At 42.4% G+C, this 19,816-nt stretch overlaps 1 protein-coding gene and 1 long non-coding RNA gene across 7 annotated transcripts in view; one reads left to right on the plus strand and one right to left on the minus strand.

Annotated features, from left to right (window-relative positions):
- Nucleotides 1-19,816, plus strand: part of LOC125615267 — a 93,362-nt gene that overhangs the window by 20,796 nt on the left and 52,750 nt on the right. The window contains exon 3 of the long non-coding RNA XR_007345851.1: nucleotides 1,930-2,038. This is a non-coding gene — a long non-coding RNA (uncharacterized LOC125615267). The remainder of the gene's footprint in view (nucleotides 1-1,929; nucleotides 2,039-19,816) is intronic.
- On the minus strand, nucleotides 87-10,639 carry LOC107147895 (dehydrogenase/reductase SDR family member 4-like). 6 transcript variants are annotated; one of them, XM_048798790.1, is made up of 8 exons: nucleotides 10,427-10,638; nucleotides 5,849-5,950; nucleotides 3,187-3,266; nucleotides 3,046-3,097; nucleotides 2,627-2,761; nucleotides 2,119-2,174; nucleotides 478-621; nucleotides 87-371 (listed from the first exon to the last, which is right to left on the minus strand). In XM_048798790.1, exons 1-7 carry the CDS (start codon nucleotides 10,514-10,516, stop codon nucleotides 507-509), a joined length of 630 nt encoding a protein of 209 aa, XP_048654747.1. In that variant the 5' UTR covers nucleotides 10,517-10,638; the 3' UTR covers nucleotides 87-371; nucleotides 478-506. The 6 variants fall into 6 exon arrangements, with proteins under 6 accessions (XP_048654747.1, XP_048654746.1, XP_015347987.1 ...); XM_048798789.1 differs by having other exon boundaries at nucleotides 3,046-3,121; XM_015492501.2 differs by having other exon boundaries at nucleotides 3,196-3,266; nucleotides 10,427-10,637.

Here is a 19,816-nt window from a genome sequence, read left to right on the forward strand (position 1 = left end):
AGGGGATGCAGAGATTAGCCTGCCCGGACCTCTGCTCTGTGCTCAGCTCCATACTTAAGCACCCGGCACAGAAATGAACACGCTGATTCAGAGCAACGCGATCATATGCATTTTATTTGCACCTCATTTGCAAGTTGTTAATTTCCAGCCCTGCTCCTTCCACTCCAGGTTCCTTCTCCCCCTCCCCCCATCTACCTTCAAATTCCCGGGATAGGGTGGGGAGTGGTGGTGGTGGGGAATACTTGTTGGTCTTTGTCAAGGTAGACACAGCCTTCTCAGGTTCACAGTGTTTTCAAGGCAAGCCTTATCCACACCACAGCAACGGTGGGAATCCTCATCAGACCACATCTTGACAGCAGGCAAGGCTGGACCTTATCACAGGGCCGAAGAGATTTTGCGCGATGAGCAATAAGATGGGCAGAGGTGGGAAAGGTCAGCAGAAGAATGCTGGAATGGCCCCCAGGAGCTGGAACTAACCTCTGCCCTAGTGGGCTGCCTTCTGTTCCTCAGAGGCGGGATGGGGTTCCTCCTCCAACTACTACTGTCTCCCCAGTGATATAACTAGCGTCCTCCGAACACAAGAAAGACACGATGCCTGCACAGTCCTCAGGCTTGCCTAATCTGGGGAACAGGAGAACAAGGAAGGAAGTAAAAATCAAACAGGCCAGGCCCCCCTCACCTGGCCCACAGGAAATGAAATTTGCTTAAAGAAGAATTACCAGTTGATTTTTCAGAAAGAGTGTACAAGCTTTCTGCTTATTAAATAGGGTTACCATTTCATAATTGTAAAATTATAATTACCATTATGATTTAGTATAAATATAACAACTATACTCTGAAAAAAACCATTACACATTATATTTAAATAATAGACATTCTGTTTCTTAGAGAGCTCAGGACACCAAAATCCAAAGTTAAATAGTGGTTTAAAATGATTCCATTTATAAGCACTTCAGGACTTTTTCAAGTCTATTTTTGTCCCTTAAAGTCTAGTTTGCTTTGTAAGAATGTGCTAATTCTCATTGTTTGTATGAATGATCTCATAGTTAGGAAACACTTAAACTGCTGTAGAATACTCTTGAGGTGGGTAGAGTAAGTAACTCAAACCCAGAAGGCTTGGATTGTGGTTCTCTGAGCTACCTGTACATTGCAATCATTTGGGAGGCAAAACAATGACAACAACAAATAAATGAAGAAAGAAAAAAGATTTGTAGGCACCACCATGGATCAATTAAAGAAGAATCTCTGGGCAATAGGTCTGAGCCACTGAAGTTTAAAAAACTCCCTAAGCCAGGGCTGTCTATAATTCCAGCAACTTGGGAGGCTGAAGTGAGAGGATCACAAGTTGGAGACCAGCTTGGGCATTGTAGTGAAACCCTATCTCAAAATAAAAGGGCTGGGGGGTATAGTTCAGTGGTAAAGTGCCCCTAGATTCAATTCCCAGTATGGGAAAAAAAAAATTTTTTTTCCAAAGCCATATCAGAATGGCTTTGGAAGAACTTGAGGGATTCTGGGATGTTTAGACCAGTAAAGAGGTAGGTATTGCTGGCATTTGTCCTTGAGGGGTCACACTGGAGATGCTAAAGACAAGAGTGCCCAGAAGCCAGAAGGTGGAGAGAGGCAGGTCACTTAAGAAAGGGAACCCAACAAAGGTGTCTGAATACTTCAGCCAGCCCCCTAGGGAAGAGGAGTTTGAGCCTTAGTAAAGCTCTTCATTTCTTTTATTTGGATTGTGGGATCACCAACCTGAGCTTTGGAAATGTGACTTTTTATTCAAGAAGAACTACAATAGTCTCAGTTTTGATTTTGGTTTCTAGTCTCTATGAATGCCCAGGGGTGGAGGTAGACAGTAAAGAGGAGGACCTGTCCTAGAGCTCCACTCTGCTGAAACCCTAATGCCTCTGCTTTTTTTTTTTTTTTTTTTTGCAGTGGAAACAGCAGCCTTGTTGGCCAGACCACTGGAAGAGTAGAGTTTATGAAATTGAGAAGTTTGGGAGGCAGAGGAGGGGATGCCCGTGTTCCTTATGGGAGTGAGGTGGTAAGCTATGGGCTGTGACAGAACTTTTTTGGGACAGAACTTTTCATCTTTATCCCTCCTAGTCCTCTCTGACAGCTTACCTTCTGATATGCATGAATTCTTTCATTCTGTCCTCTCTTTCCTTGTCTTTCCACAACTGCAGGAAAAAGGGGAATCTGTTTATGGTAAGAGGAAACTGAGGGGCAGTGAGGGAAAGGAACTGTCTGTTCCCATGTCAGTGGGGAGGAAGGATGGAGAGATGCCCCCTTTCATTTCCAGTTCCTTCTTGGCTCCCAACTCCCCACTGCCCTTCTCTGTTTCATTCTTTTCAGGAGTTAGGGAGGCATCTTGCTGGGTCTCACCAGTTCTCATCAACTTCAGAAGACATGAAACAGTATGAGTAGAGTCAGAATTACTACAGCTCAGGAAAGGAGTGTGGGGGACTCTGGTCTGGGGAAGGTGGCTGGTATAAAGAGGGAATATAGAAAAGCCTAGGAAGGAGGTATGGAAATGGGTGATAGCTCAGGATTCAGGTACTGAGTTTCCCTATCCAAAAAGATGAATGCCCTTCCAGGGGTCCCAGGGAGATGCGGAGCTCCCCTTCCTCACCACACTGCTGAAATTGGTCCTGATGAGTCCAGGTGCCAGGCAATTCACTCTAATGTTCTTTGGGGCCAGCTCTAAGGCCAGGTTCTTGGTAAGGCCCAACAAGGCTGTTTTACTAACATTATAAGGACCCAGGCCCTGGGGAGAGAAGAGAACAGGTGGTCTCTTAGTTTCCAGGTCATTCTTGGTTCTCATTTGACATCAAGGGCAGCAGTTAATGAGGCATCTTTTGTAAAGGACGGTAGGAGGAAACCATCTTGTTTCTACCTCTAGGTTAGAGTTCAGGAGGCAAGTCATTTATTTTGTGGGAAGGGGTGTGGTGGTGTGATTCTGAAAGGGGACACATACTTTAGGGGAACTGGAGAAATGGAAAGACTTGGGATGGAGAGTGGGAGGAATGTGGCAGGCAAAGGGGTTCTTACAGGAAACGGAGTGAAAGCTCCTATGGAAGCCACAATCACCACTGAGCCACTTCTGGAAAAAAAAGAAAACTGACATCTTCCTGGCATAAACCACTGCCGTCTGCCTGTGGAGGGCCCCATCTCACCCAGGCTCCCTCTCACTTATGGTACCCTCGCTTCTCCATCTCTGGCACCACTGCCTTTGTCATCAGGGCTGTAGCCTTCACATTAACATCCAGAACCTGAAATGGAAAGAAGGGGAGATAGCATGAGAAGGACATGGAGGAGCAGATGATGAGTAGGCACAGTGGGCACCTGGCTCTGCTGGTTAGAGCTGGTAGAGACTTCAGGGATCATTTACCTGGACCTGACAAGGGAAGAACCCTGGGCTTAGGGGGAGGTCCTTCTTACCAGCTCATTCAGCTATGTTCAAGTGTGGAAGAATGGAGAGAGTTAATCCTTTCTAACTAGCCAAGTGTGATTTGGCTCAGAATGAGTGAAAACTCTCCAGGCTGCTTTGGATTTGAGCTGGGTTTTCTATGTTTCTTCAAAGTAGGGAGAGTCTGGAATTCGATCGCCTCCTGGACCTGCCTTAGAGTGGGCAGCACAGGGTAGTTTTAGCACTCTTCTGGCTTCTGGGTGCAGGGAGTGGATTGCTCTTGGCCCTCCAAGATGGACTGTCTGGCTGGTCATTTATCGGAAAGTGGGATCATGAGGAAGTACTTTTTGGGGAAGCACAGGCTACAATCAAAACACCCACATCCCAAATTTAAAGCAAATGTATGATCTTGCTTACAGTGTTCTAAACACTCCTGGGACATTTCTCTCCTATGCCCCTAAGCCAGTTTCTTATTCTGAAAATTTTCAATCTTATAAAAAGTTGAAATAGAAGTGTAGTGAATATCCAGCTGTCCCTCACCTGAATTCACCCATTGTTCACATCTTGCTCCATTTCCCTTTTCTATGTATCCATAGTTTTTTAAAAAATGAACCAATGAAGGTAAGCTACAGACATGATAATGCTCTATCCCTAGATACTTTAAAACACATTGCTAAAGAATAAGAAGATTCTTTTGCACAACCACAATTCATTATCATACTTGAGAAATTTAACAATAATACATTTCATTTATTGCATTGCCCGTAATAAACTTTTCCCAAATGTCCCCCAAATTTCTTTCTTAAAAAATTTCAGAGTATAGGGGCTGGGGTTGTGGCTCAGTGGTAAAGAGCTTGCCTTGCATGCATGAGGCACTGGGTTCAATCCTCAGCACCACATAAAATAAATAAATAAAACAAAGATTTTTTTTTTTTTTAAATTTCTTAGGTGTAGATGGACTCAACACAATGCCTTTATTTTTTATGTGGTGCTGAGGATCGAACCCGGGTCCCGCCGGTGCTAGGCAAGCACTCTACCGCTGAGCCACAATCCCAGTCCCAAAACAAAGATTTTTTAAAAATTAAGAGTATAATTAAGGATCAATCATTGCATTTAGGTGTGATGCGCCATTATATTAAAAATATATAAACTAAAAAGAAAGACTATGTGATTAAAAGCTGATTTTCATGTGGTCTCTATTTAGACTTCATGAAAGATTTTTTTTTTTAAATATTTATTTTTAGTTTTCGGCAGACACAACATCTTTGTTTGTATGTGGTGCTGAGGATCGAACCTGGGCCACACGCATGCCAGGCGAGTGCGCTACCGCTTGAGCTACATCACCAGCCCTGAAAGATGTTTCTTTAAAGAATATCAACATCAGGATCTGGCTCACTGAGGAACATTTTCGCACTTTGGTCTTTATGTGCGTGCAAAGTTGATAAATTATAATATTTTAGTTTCTTATACTTTGCTGTTGAGAAATTATATCTGAGTAAAAAAACAAAACCAGAGGAGATCATAAGAAATTTAGCATTTCAAATCATGTGGAAATGTTTGTCTTAGTAAATTAAGTTAAATATTTTAATTGAAGTTTTATAATTAGAGGATGTAGGTGTGTAAAATATGAGCATGATGCAATCGTACATGTTCACATAAAAACAAATATTCTAGCACTTGGATTTAGAAATCTGGATCTCAGATTTTCTTAATACTGCAATTAAGAAGAAAAAACAATGGCTGGGACTGTGGCTCAGTGGAAGTGCACTTGCCTAGCATGTGTGGGGCACTGGGTTTGATTCTCAGCACCATGTATAAGTAAATAAAATAAAGATCTACCAACAACTAAGGGACAAAATATTAAAGAAAAAACAAAACAAAAAACTCCAGATCTTTCCCTGATATAAAACAGCAGAAACTCTGGTCATTTCACCAGAATCGGTATTTCATTTAACTAACAGCTATTAACATTTTCAACTAATGAAAAAGCATTCTTTTTTGGCAGCTGAAAAGAGATGGGTGGGTGTATAAGTTGTTGGCCTTTTAGCTGCCATGTCTCTGTTCGAAATAAACCAGGAAGAAAGACGTGGCTAAGTATGCTTGGAGAGAGAGCTGGGGAAGGGAAAGAGAAGGTGGCCAGCACAGAGCAAATGGAAGAAGATAAAACTGAGATGAGCTGGGAGTGTGGTTCAGTGGTAGAACCCTCACCTTGCCATAAGGCCCACAGGACTGAAAAACAAAACAACAACAACCAAAGAGCCTCAAAGCAGAAATGAAAAAGAATAACAGGATAGAGGAAGCCACCCCCTTATTTGCCCTTTACAAGGTGCATGCCAGGTGTGTGGCATATCACATTTATGTGGCACTTGACAAAGGCATCTAAAAACAGACCAAGTTTGTGCTGAATGTTTTTTGACTGACCCCTGCTGCTTTATGCTCTCTCACCTTGTCCCACACTTCCTCAGTAGCATCCATCAGGCTTCCAATGAAAGGGTTGACAGCAGCATTGGAGACCAGAATATCAATACCCCCATGAAGTTTCACAGCCTAGGGAGTGAAGGAAGGTCTGTCTGGTTAGGGCTGCAGGTTAGTAAGGGAAGTGAATTTACCAATGTTGATAAGAAATTTCTTCTTAGAACAGTTGTCAAAATGATCTCTTTTTTAGAAATATTATTTTTTAGATGTTGGTGGACCTTTATTCTATTCATTATTTCTATGTGGTGCTGAGAATTGAACCCAGTGCCTCACATGTGCTAGGCAAGTGCTCTACCACTGAGCCACAGTCCCAGTCCTCAAAATGATCTCTTTTCCTTGAAACATTTTCTCTCCAAAGTTACCCTAAGCTCTGCTGTTAACCAGTTAAGGTTGTCTTATTTCTTTTACAGTGTTTCCAGCCTGTCTGTTCTCTTCTAAAAGTGTCCATAACCCTTTACTCTAGCCTTTATACTTTCTCTTTGGGAGCTCTTTCATTCTCGACCCTCACCTCAAAATCTGTTTCTACACCCCTCCACTTCACAGTAAGCTCTAGCCCCATTTCCCCCAGTGCTTGCTGTCCATTCTCCTTGAATGAGCTGCCATTATCTCAGAGTAAAGCTGTCCACTCTTACCTGAATGGAGAAGCTGTTTAAATAGCTTTCCCGTGGAAAGTTACCACTGCAGGGGCCTTTGATCATCTAGCCCAGTGTCCTCTGGTGGAGGTATAACTCCATATGTAACTGAGATCCAGGGAAGTTAATTTTTCAATATCATATTAAGGTAGGATAGAAGAAATATAAAAGAAAGATAGAAAGGAGACCAAAGGAAGGACAAGAAAAATATAACTTTAATCTGGAAGCCATACTTTTCCTCTTAGACCTGTCACTTCCCACATCATTTCTCTCTCCCAGGCCTATCACTCCCAAATTTCTGGGAATCTGTAAGCATTAGACTTACTGTAAATTCACCCACTTATGAAAATTACCTTATGCACTGTTAATTAGCACATGTAATAAACAGATTAAACAAAGAGAGATACGATATTTTAAGAAACCTGTAACCTAGGGTACTTTCCAATGTTCTCTACTGATCAGGAAATGGAGACCATGTCAGCCTAAAGATTCTGAAATTGTGAGACCACATAAACTATCTTGTGATCACTAGACTGATAGCATTCTCACATGCCCATCTCTCACAAAGAAGAGCCCAAGAATCCCAAAAGCATCTCTCACTCCCAAAATGCCCACATTCTCCCTGGAATGTACATTCATGACTTTCCTATATAAATCTCTATGCTTCTAACTGACACGTCCTTAAATTCATATCTGCAACATTTGTCAAGAACCCCACTGCCCAGAGTTGAGGACCCCTCTCCGGGAACTCCTGAGACTTCTTCAAGTGACTGTACAACTCAGTAATGACACATTAGGGTCTGCTAAGAACAGGAGGTCAGATCATTCCATGTTTAGGAAAGGTAAAGGGATTTGATTTGCTCAGGGGACAAAACTACTTGGTGGTGGCAGAACTGAGGCCTGTCTCCTATTTTATAGCACAAAGCTAATTTATAAGAACCCTCTGAAAGTGACTTGAGATTATGAAACCAGCTGCCTAGGAGAGTTAGGATGGGTTTAAAGGATGGGTTTAAACCAGCCTGGATTTAAAGGAGCTCCTCATTCAACTTTGATGCCATTTCTCTCTCATCTTTCTGGACTGGAGACATGGGAAATTCAAGGCAGAAATTGAGGTTTAAACTGGGAAAGCCAAGAAAGGGAAATATCTTCTTAATAAGTGGTAAGTAGGTGGAGAGGCACGTGCTAGAGTAACAAATGGCCAAGGAGAACCTGCCAACAAGGGTTTTCAATACTGAGCTACCCTGAAACCAGACTTTGCATTTGCTCAGTACTGGCAATTTTGATGCCTTGGGCAAGTAGCACTAAATGGGCCCTCAATCAACTTTGTGCCTCAGATTTGGCACACTAGGGGTATTATTAACAATGTACACCATCTGCTAGTTTCTCCTTTTAACTAATTATTCTTGCTAACTAGGTGCTAAGCTTAGTTGTTTCTTTGCTGCTAAAGGAGTGCCTGAGCTGTCAACATGGAGATTTAACAAAATTTAAAGTCACATAATCTTTTAAAACCAGTACCAATACTTTCTTATACTCTCTAAATTTTGGTGCTGTGGCTTGAAGCCCCAGTCACCTGCCTCAACGCTGTGTATGGACCTGTGAGAAGGAAAGCACAGATGTTGCTAAGTGATACGTGTGTGTGCTGTGCTCTGTGTGTGCCTGTCTGGGAGGGTGAGAGGATGGGAGATTGCACTAGAATCACTCTGCTGTGCACCCTGTCTTCCTCCCCTTCCAGGCCTGTCAACACAGAGGGGGAGAAGGCTGGGCTTTGATTGAACAATGACAGAAACAGCAAAGATGAATGAGGACGTTACCTACGACCATCGGGTTGTCTTCTAAGTCTTGCTCTACATTGTGTGATCACTATTCTAAAGTGGCTAGGAATTGTCTGTATTTTGACAGGTATTTTTCTTTTTAGAAAAAGTATAATCAAGCAGAGAAGCTACTATTAATCTGGTGTCTGCTCACCGGCACACCATTGGAAAGCTTTGCGGTGTAATTAGGAGGCCACCAGTAGTAACCATCCTCAGGGCAGCAGCTTTTCTCATCACATGGTAACAGCTGGCAACAGGCAGAACACATCTCAAATTGCTGACAATTATCCTATCATTCTCTATCCTGACAATATCCATGCAAACTCCCAGAAAGTTGGTTTTGATTTTTCTCTTATTTCTCATTTCTTGACATATGTTTGGGAAAATATTGTTTGGTTCCACTAAAGTTTTCTTGGGTGATCCACCACCACTAATGTCCTTGGCTCAGGGTCTTCTCTATTTATTCCTCCCACCACTGTCAGATTATCCTTCTTCAATAATCATTTTTATCTTGCTTAAAGCCTCACATGGTTTCTTATTTCCTACACGGACATCTAAACCCCTTTGGGAATCTGTACTCCTGAGCCTGTGCTCTCTGCTGTGTACTGACAGTGTTCCCCATCCCTTTCATTCCCTTCTTGGCTGTCTGCTCGTTTATGCAGGGTCATCTGGCACCCCATCCCTGCTCATTCTCTGGGATGGGATGGTTCTCAGACTTCTGTCTACTCCCACTCATTTATCAAGGTCTAGCTCAAGCCCCACTTCTGGGCCAGGGCTGAAGGATTTGTTAAGTAGACCTGATGGGTGCCAGAGGATGTATTCCCAACAGGACTTTGACATTAAAATATTATATTGTAAAAACAAACAAACAAAATTCTTAAATTGTGTGAGGCCCTGGGTTCGAACCCTGATACTTCAAAACAAAACAAAACAACAAAGAAACAAACAAACACCCTCCTCTCCCCAACTATATACATTTCAAATGGTTGGTCATTAATGGCCCAGTCTCCTCTACCCTCAGTATCAAGGCCCCAGTGTTAGGCTCTGTCCAGTAGTCTATGCCCAGCAAGGTGACCTTCTTAGATTCACATTTGACCCTTTGCAAAGCATTTGAACATTTGCCAAACTGTTCCTTAAAAATGGAATCACCTTGTTCTGTGTACCATACTACTGTCTACTATTGTTTAAGGTTCTCAGTTTCTAAGAAAATTACCCAAATTATATCTGCTAACCTTCCAGTCTGTTAGTACAATCCTGTACCTTCCCATAGGTTCTCTCATTCACTCTGTGAAATAAAGCATGTGCCCCAAGGCTTGAGGGGAGAGGAGCCTGATGGTCCATATTTTCTTGTGCAGTTGGAAGGCTGGCATCAAGTACCAACCCTGTTGTTGGCTTAGCACTTTCTTTGAGACTAAAGTCCATATGGATACCTAAAGCCTCGCTCTATGCCAATGAGGAAGTGCCTGATAGTTCATAGGCAGCCAAAAAAGGAAGTCAGAGTTGAATCACAACTCTTTCTCTACTGGCTGTGGAAACTTGGGAAGTGGCTCCACCTATCTGAATCAGTCTCTGTAAACAGGAGGAACAGTTCTTCCCTTGTGTGGGTTGTTGTCAGGTTGTAAGGTTTTGAACACAGTAAGTGGTACATAGTAGACAGCTGAAACATGGTAGGCTGCCTCTGATGAGTTCCCAGAGACTCTATAAATTGGAGAACAGGGGATTGTTTATTAGTTCATGGGTGAGAACATTAATTTTGTGATTATATTTATATTGACCCTTCTCATCTGTACCATTACATTGAAAACTACTAGATAATGAGGCCGAATGGATTTTTTGGGGAGTACCCAAGAGATGAGGCAGAGTTGAAGCATTAGAGTAGTTTTTGGATTCTCTGGGATGGGATGGTTCTCAGACTTCAGGATATAGACAGCAGAAAGGCACACAATAAAATGTGTTAGTGGACCAGTACAGGCATATGAAATGCATGTTATGTTAACAGCACTATGTTGGATCTCACCAATACTAGCTAGGAAAACACAAATGGAGGCTCAGCCTGGCTTCCTTCTGCCATCTCCTGGCTTGGTGCCCATATCCCTGCTGCTCACCATAGCCACCAACCGCTCCCGGTCCTCGGCCTTCCCCACATGGCACACGGTGCCAGTCACGCTCAGCCCCTCCCCCTGCAGTATGTTCATGGCCTTGTCCACGTTCTGCTGCTTCCGGCTGCTGATAACCACATGGGCCCCATCCTGGGCCAGGCGCCGGGCAATGGCTAGGCCAATCCTGTGGGCAGAAAGAGACAAAGACTATTAAGGCCTGTACAGGGGAGGAAGCTGAAAGGATGGGCTCTGCTTGGGTTTGGATTCCAGATCTCTCTTTGAATGACTTGGTGCTTCTTTTTTGGGGGGTACCAGGGATTGAACTTAGGGGCACTCCATCACTGAGCCACATCATCTATTTTGTATTTTATTTAGAGACAGAGTCTCACTGAGTTGCTTAGGTCCTCACTTAGTTGCTGAGGCTGAGGATGACTTTGAACTCACGATCCTCCTGCCTCAGCCTCCCGAGCTGCTGGGATTACAGGTGTGGGCCACCGTGCTTGGCCCTTAGTGTTTCTATTAGGTGTAACATAGGCCTAATGGCACTGTCAATACCATGCAGGTGGACATGCTTAGCTCGTTTTATTATGATTTTGTCCCTCAGCCTTGGTTCCCAGGAACAGCCTTAGTTCCTGCCCCACCCTGGTGACAGGCCTCATACCCAGTGCGGACTGAGGGGAGAAAAATAAGCTGGTGTGCTGCTGTAGCAGCTGTGTCTGTGCTTTGAGGGTCTTACTGGAGAGCTACCCTATCCTCCAAAATCTCCTTTACTAGAGGCATCTTTTTCTTTTTTTTTTTTTTGGGGGGGGGTACTGGGGATTTAACCCAGGGGCATTTAACCACTGAGCCACATCCCCAGCCCTATTTTGTATTTTATTTAGAGACAGGGTCTCTAAATAAAATACAAAATATTTAGTTGCTTAGGGCTCACTAAGTTGCTGAGGCTGGCTTTGAACTTGCTATCCTCCTGCCTCAGCCTCCCCAGCCTCTGAGATTACAGGTGGGATTACAGGGACATGCCACCACACCGGGCCAAGTACATCATTCTTAAACATTCTATCCTTAGTTATGTTTTGGGGTATATGAGGAATGATGGCTAAAAATGTAAATATTTAAATGTAGGCCTGGGAAGCAAGGGTTACACATTTTACAATTGCCAGCCATTAGTGTTTCACATACATCTGTATTTCAGATTCTTGAGGAGCTGGCATCTAGCAAAGTCCTGTGGGATAAAGAAACAGGATGGATAAGAGTAGTGGGTAAGAAGACACAGGCTATAGGTAGGGTGGGCCAAAATGTACTGACCTAAACAATAATCTGGCGACATGGGTCTGTGTCCCATCTGGGTAAGGGGTGGGGGTGTTCTGGGAAACTTGTCAGATGCCCAAATGGGTATCTGGAACATTTTCATGGTGGACGGAAATAGTGAAATAGTTTTGAAATCTGAACTCTTGTGTTTCTGGTCTTCCCATATTCTAGGTGGAGCTGTTGATTGGGGCAGCCCAGAGCACGNGCCCAGCAAGGTGACCTTCTTAGATTCACATTTGACCCTTTGCAAAGCATTTGAACATTTGCCAAACTGTTCCTTAAAAATGGAATCACCTTGTTCTGTGTACCATACTACTGTCTACTATTCTCTGCCCCCTTGCTCTCCCGAGGCCCAGCGGGAAAGTGCTTTCAGTGCTTTTCCATTAGGACTTACCCCGCTGCAAGGAACCCGTCGCCTTCCCCACGCTCCAACCACTCCTTTCACGTCTTATTTATTTATTTATTTATTTATTTCAGGGTGCGTTGGGGTAAAGGGGGAGATGAGGTTTGGGGTTGATTTCTTTTTCTTTCCCAAAGCCTCAAAATGGAATTCCTCCTTCAAGAAAGTCTGGGTTTATGTAGGCAACAGCCCAGAGGAGGGCAAATGCTTTGAGATCAGCTGTGGAGATGATGCCTGTGGTCCAGAGTTGAGCCCAGGAGACAAACGTGATAGGAGTCTTGGCTCTGTCCAAGAGGACTTTCTATTTTACAGAGAATAAGTGGTAACAAGGATGCTAGAGGGTCCCCCAGCCAGTGGTGGGAGTACAGAGAGCTCAAGTGTGCTCAAGATCTCCATGGCCACTATGTCCCCAGGTCTTAGTCTCCATCCTAGTTCAATAAATATTTGCTGAATATAAAGGCGCATTATGAACTGTAAACTGCTAAACACATAGTAATTATTGCCACCACATAGTAATTATTATTGCTGCCACAGACCAAACTCTTCATCTGCAAACAAGGATGTGGAGTAGATGATGAATAAAGTCCTCACCAGCTATAAATTCTATGTTCAAGACTTCAGCCTCCATTTCTGCCAAGTGGGTTGAAATGATCTCCCTCCTGGGTTTCTGAGAGAATTAATAAATCTGGGTGGCTTATGGTACACTACAGAAAGGCCCCAACAGACCCCAGTGCAAGTGTGTGAATCAGTTCAACCCAGTGACTTCAAAATGCCAGGCTGAGAAGTAGTGCTGATCCATGGCAATATTTTCACTAGTCTGAGTCAAAATGAGAAAAATAAAGACAATATAGTGAGCTTCATAAAGCTAAACATATTTAACTTATCAGATAGTCCTTTATTCTGGAATGTGCTTTTGCTCTCTCTTTTTTCCTTTCGGTTAGTCTTTTCTCTCAGAAAAGATGATGAAAACAGATGGATAGACTTAGTAAAGTGTTGTTAGTTTGTGCAACCAACAGTTTGTCAACCTTATGTCAGTCCCTACAATTAGAGGGAAGATAATCCCAATTTGTGAAGTCCAGTTATGGGGATCACTTTGTAATAGGATTCACACTTGCTAAAGGCTCATTTAGTACATTTGTAGGTCAGCTGAGTGTCTCAAGAAAGGGTTTCAGCGTTCAAAAGGGGCGTATGGATAGCAAGTGATTTAAGAGGCATGCACTGGATTTATGGTGTATTTCTCAACCGAGAAGTTACAATTGTGGTACTCAGCATATCCGGATGAGATAAGAGAGCTTAAGTCTAATTTTCCCCATGTTGGGGGGAAAACTGACTCTCTGACTGGCGCCCCTCAGTCTGAGCCTCATGAATTATTGACAGAGGCTGGATAGTGCCACACTCCTTTTCCCCTTCACTCTTAGGAGCTAATGCACTGTGGGAACCCTTCCCAGCTCTGCACCTGAGTGTGGGGCTGCAGGAGGTTGCACAGGACTGCAGCAATTCTCAGGGCTTGGCTCAAAGCAACAGGCCTGCAGGCAGACCTGATCCTCTTTACCTTCCTCCCTAGAGGTGGATGGTCAGATCTAGGGGGTGAGGGTGGGGCCTGGGGTGGAGGAGATAGACCAGGTTCAAAGAGCAAAGAATTCTGGGAAAAAAGAATTCTGTTGAAAAAGAATTCTGGCCTGGTTGCTCCCTGAGCATTACCTGGTCACTTCTTATCTGGGCATCATTGATTTTTTTTTGGCTTCTAACACTATTTCTTTTGGAAGAGCACAGGGGACATTAGGGAGAGGATCTGTGAACCAAGAAGGATAGAAAGAAGGAAAGAAATGTGGGGTCTCTAAATTCTGCTCAACAAGTTTGGTTTGTTGAGATGGGGATTGGGGGGAAAATATGCACATGTAGGAGTATCTCTTTGAAATGGGAACTTTATTTTTTATTTTTTGGTACCAGAGATTGGTACCCAGGGGTGCTTAACCACTAAGCCACACCCCCAGCCCTTTTTTGAATTTTATTTAGAGACAGGGTCTCACTGAGTTGCTTAGCGCCTCATTGTTGCTGAGGCTGGCCTTGAACTCATGATCCTCCTGTCTGAGTCTTTAAGCCTCTGGGATTACAGGTTATGCCACTCTGCCTGGCTTTCCTATGCTTCTTTACCTGCTTCCCTCATAGTTTTTGGTCTTGTTTATTCTTTTAAACATTTCCTATACATGTACATGCATTTTTCCCCTCTAAAAAATCTTTCTCATGAATGATTTTTTTTAGTTGTCAATTGACTTTTATTTATTTATATACAGTGCTGAGAATTGAACTCAGTGCCTCACATATGCCAGGCAAGCACTCTACCACTGAGTTACAACCCCAGCCCTCATGAATGATTTTTAAGAGGAAAAATATACATAATATGTTATTCTTCAAATTGCTTGCTTCTTTTCTTTCTCCCTTTCCTCCCCCTTCTTTTCTTTCACATCTTAAAATATATTCTTGAAATGTTTGAGTGGTACATAATAGATTTACTTCGTTCTTTTTGCCCTTTTAAAATAGCTGTACAGTTTCTATTATGTGAAATAGCCAGTATCCTACTGATAAAAATTTCAATGGCTTACAGTGTTCCTATTTCAAACAATTCTAAATGAACAACTTTGAATATGTTTATATTTTGTGTTTGGTATAAATACACTTGTACCCTGGGTCAAATGTTTTTAGGTTCTGGGGATTGAACCCAGGATGCTTTGCTACTGATCTAGGTTCCCAGCCCTTTTATTTTTCATTTTGAGACAGAGTCTTACTGAATTTCTGAGGCTGACCTTGAACTTACCATCCTCTCTATCAGGTTCCCAGATCTCAGGGATTATAGGTGAGTGCTACCATGGCCAACTTGGGTTAAATGTTTTAAATCCATAGCTATGGTCAAATTAACTTCAAAAGGATTTAATCAGTTTTTATGGATCTGTTTTTCTAAAGTGAATTTACTCTGCTACCTTACCCACTTACACATAGTATACATTAAGGTTTAAACTTTGGTTGTGGCTTAAGTTTAGCGATAAAAGGTAATATACCCCGGGTTCAGTGGCTGGGAACCTATAAGGATTGGTGGCCCCTACGGAACTGCAGTGTACAGGCAGGCTTGAGGCATAATTGTTTCACCCATCTTTGTCATTGAGAATGCTGGCCCAGCATTGACAGATATTTGGATTTTGAAACAGAACCTTGAAATCTGGATGTTAATAGAAAATATTTGGTTTTTAAATGTTGATAATTTACTTAAAAAAACAAAAAGCAAAAACCAAAATTGAACGAATCTGTAGGTTCCAGAGACTGACACAGCCTCTGCCTATTTAAATGTGATGGGTTATTAATTTTGTGAGATATTGCTCTATCAAGAATTCTGTAGCTCTGTTGTATAGCTTATTCAATGTCTGGGTTTTCAATTTGCAATTGCCCTGTATTTAGGCAGTTATTAACGAACACCATTTAGAAACCAGCCATCCAGTCTTTGTACGGGTCCTCTTCAGGATCTCCATGCAGCGGCAGGGAGAAAGTTCTTATAAAACAGACATGGGTTTCTCGTTCCCCTCATGCTGTAGATTGCTTTTGTTATCTGTATTTGGAAGTGGGGTGGTCTCTTGCAGTTTTCCAGTTTATTTTCAAGAGGCAGCTTGCTTTATTTTGGGCCTCAGTGCTCTCTGCTGCTGTTGGTCACTTCTGGGAACTCCCGGATTATGGTCCTTAAGTGGTTTCCACATGGATACTGAGATACAGGCTTGAGGATGGGGATGAGATGGGATAGCCACACCTGCCCAGTTGTCTTCTTTATTCCTCACAATACAAGAAATTCACTGAAGATTTTGGGGCAGAATAAATTGTAATGTAGAGGGAAATATCCCTCTACCTCAATAGGTTGCCTGATATAACTTCTCACTAGGTCTCTTGTGGGCACAACCAAATTCCTAGCCTCTTTTATTTTATCTTTTTAAATTGTGAAAATGCCCTCAGAGGTAGTCCCTGTAGCAGACATGAAGATTTATGGTCTGATTAGAGCCAGTCAGCTGTTAACTCCTTCAGGTCTTTTTTTTTTTTTTTTTTTTTGTTCTAGGGACTGAAGCCAGGGACACTTTACCACTGTGCTACATCCCCAGCCCTTTTTATTTTTATTTTGAGACAGGGTCTCAGGATCTCATTGAGTTGCTAAGACTGGCCTGGAACTTGTGATCCTCCTGTCTCAGCCTCTGGAGTGACTGGGTTTATAGGCTTGCGCCACAATGCCTGGCTCTGCTTCAGTTTTTGAAGGGAAGCCATGCTTTTCTCAGGGTGGTTCTAGCAAGTCACTGAGCTGGATAGTTACAGGGACCTTGCCATTTCTGCCTACCACAGGGCTCCTCTGAAGGATGTCTTTGCTTTGGAGACCCCAGGGGGGCTGGTGTTTGCTAGAGGTGCATAGTGCATCTAATACTTCTCCTTTTTAATTCTATCTTCCCTTTTTCTTTCACAGGTGTTATCCCAAATAAACCCTTTGGAATCCTACTTCCAACCATGTATTAGCTTTGCTGGGGACTGGTCTCCTTATTTCAGGAGTTTTATAGTGTAAAACCCCATTCCTAGCACATGGGGTGTCCAGCACATCTTTCCCCCTAAACTTTTCTTTCAGAACTTCAGGGTACTCTGAGCAATAATTTCCCGTCACTACAGTTCCTGCCAGTTTGAGTTATTCAATGAGGGGCTTTAGTAGAAAATGACAGGGTGGGCTTTGGCAGTCTAAGGCAGGCACAATATCTTGAGTCCAGTTCTGAAGCTTGTGTTTTCACGGAAGTCTCTGCCAGTATGAGACAAGGAAATGTCCCATCACTCCTGCTGAAGTATTCCATTTTCCTGCCAGAAATTTCTGGGCAAACTGAACACACACACCCTTTCCAAGAGCGAACAGTAATCCTCAGAGACAATGCTATCTAAACCCACATTAAGAAAGAGAACCATTTCTCTAGAGGTGGCCAGCCTGTCCTCTCTGGAGATAACATTTGTACTGATTATGCAAAGTTCCCATCTCCTACTTTCAGAACAGTGTAAGAGGCCTATGGTACAAATAAATAAGCCTTTTGCCAAAGGACAAAGAGGTCTGCTTCTGGACTCTCTTTGTTGAGCCAGATCAAATTCTTGAGCAGAACTGTACACTCTCTTTAATCTCTGCAAAGGGAAAATCCTTGAGGAGAGAAGGGAATGGGTGGATTTGTCCTTCTGGTTACATATGCTCTAGCTACTCATTTCAATTTTTTAAAAATATTTTATTTTTTAGTTGTAGCTGGACACAACACCTTTATTTCACTTGTTTATTTTTATGTGGTATTGAGGATCGAACCCGGGTCCCGCCCATGTTAGGGGGGCGCTCTACCGCTGAGCCACAATCCCAGCCCCTAGTAGTGACAACTTTTAATGGTGAGATCTGTAGTGTAATGTCAAGACCAGGAAATAGATGTTGGTACAATAGTGTTAACTGGAATATAGACCTTACTTGATTTTCATCATTTTTACATGAACTTGAGTCAATTCATGTGTGTGTGAGATCACACATGTGTGCTTCTTAAATTGGTATAACTCTGATTAGGTGCTTACACACCTAATAATTCTTACTCTTTTGTTCATTATCTGGATGAACTATCAGTTATCAGTTCTCTATTGAAGTCCATTTCAGTTGTTCATAGTTTCCCCTTAATATCTATGATAGGTATGTTGCAATAGGTATTAGGATGTTGCAATAGCATCTTTGTATACATAGCTAGGAGAACTTTGTACTAGTCCAAGGGGAACGGGCAAGAGGTGTGTGTCTTTAACAATTTGTTAGAAACTTCCAATTGCCCTCCAAAAAAGCTGTATGCTTCCCCCAGGTCCAGCTAACCTTCCTGAGGTTTAATTCAATGTGGTGGTGTTTGTTTTATTAAACCTTCATAGCATCCAGTTTCACCAAACATTTTAATTATTGACAATCTGGGTGAAAAAAAATTTACAATTCTTTATAAAGATGATCAAGTAGCTGGGAGTGGTGGTGCATGCCTATAATCCCAGCAGCTTGGGAGCTGAGGCAGGAGGATCTCAAGTTCAAGGCTAACCTGAGCAATTTAGTGAGATTGTCTCAAAATAAAAAATAAAATAAAGAGAACTGGAGATGTAGTTTAGTGGTAAAGTGTCCCTGGGTTCAATCCTTATTACCAAAAAAAAGATGTTGAACCTTCTATTTCTATTGCCCTGATTTCTTTATCATTCCTGTATTATTTGAGCATATTCTGGACTCCATTTCATGCCATTGATTTGTCTCTCTGTTCCCAAGTCCATATTTTAATAGAGATTGCAAAAAAAGCAGAAGAAAGTGGTAAAATTGCCATAAAATAAAATAAAAGGGCCTGGCAATTCGGAGTTAAGAAGAGTATTTTTGGCCTGGGTGGTCTGCAAAAGCTTCATGAAAGAAGCACATTAAAGATGAAGCTCCAATGATGAGCAGCATTAGATGCAGGGGATAAAGAGCAAAGGCAATGAGGGAGGGGCATCCACTGTGCTTCTGCCAGGGAACCCACATGGCAGCACATGTGTTTGTATGCATGTGCACTTTGAATGTCGTTAAGAGGAAACATATCTTTTTGTCCTACTCTTGTGTGGCATTTTGAGTACACATTTATTAATCTTAATATTTGAGCACATACTATTTTCTAAAAATATTTATGTTATTTCTGATTTCATCACAATGAGCAAAGTTGATACTGTTATTCCATTTTTGGAATGAAGGAAGCTAGCTGAAGCAGGTTAAATAACAGCTCTAAGTAGCTGGACTGCGATTAAAATCTACAGTCAGCAATTAAAAAAAAAACAGAATAGAAAATATGATAGTCTATCACCTATGGTTGGGGTGCTTATAGCAGGACCTGTACCTCTATATGTCACCTAGGATTCCTTTGCCATCTCTGTGTGTATCAGCTGAATCCCAGTGTGCCCTTATCTCCCCAAAGCCAACATGTTGATGGAAGTTACAGAGGAATCAAAAGGGCTTGGGAATTGATGTCCCTTTCCTACCCCACAGCCCTTAACTAGTGATGGATGGCAGTGGGGGTATACATACTTCACCTCTTTTGTTTTCTCATTGGATTGACTTTGAGGTGTGACTTCCAAGGACTTCTGAGCCCTCTTTCAGAATGGGTCAAAATTGTCCTCTATGGGACTTGGCTTGATGTTGTACCCTTAATTGGCCCCTTTCTAATTCCATGCATCCCCCCACCCATGTATTTGCCCTGGAAATATTTTCTAATAAATTATTTTCACATGCATTTTCTTAGGATATTCTGTTTCAGCTATGTAGGTGTGTGTGTGTGTGTGTGTGTGTGTGTGTGTGTGTAGCAGGTTGTCCTTGAACTTGCATTTCTTTCTGAGGAGCCAAAATATTTGAAAGCCGCTTTCAAATGTTAGAATGGGATTGCAATACCTAGACCACATTAAACTGTCTTTCTATTTGTGTATAGTTCACTGAGCTGGAAAGTTTTCTGGATGCTGCAGGAAAAGAACTATAGATCAGATTCCAGGTCTTCCTTATTTGAGCACAGCAACTTAAAATCTATTGAATAAAGAAATATTAGTTGTGGGTCTAAAGAGCACCATCAACTTTGACACAATTGGATAGACTAGTCTTTGAAATTCTTTGGTCAGTCAACCCT

This window comes from Marmota marmota, unplaced genomic scaffold (genome assembly GCF_001458135.2).
Source record: "Marmota marmota marmota unplaced genomic scaffold, marMar, whole genome shotgun sequence".
NCBI lineage: Eukaryota > Metazoa > Chordata > Mammalia > Rodentia > Sciuridae > Marmota > Marmota marmota.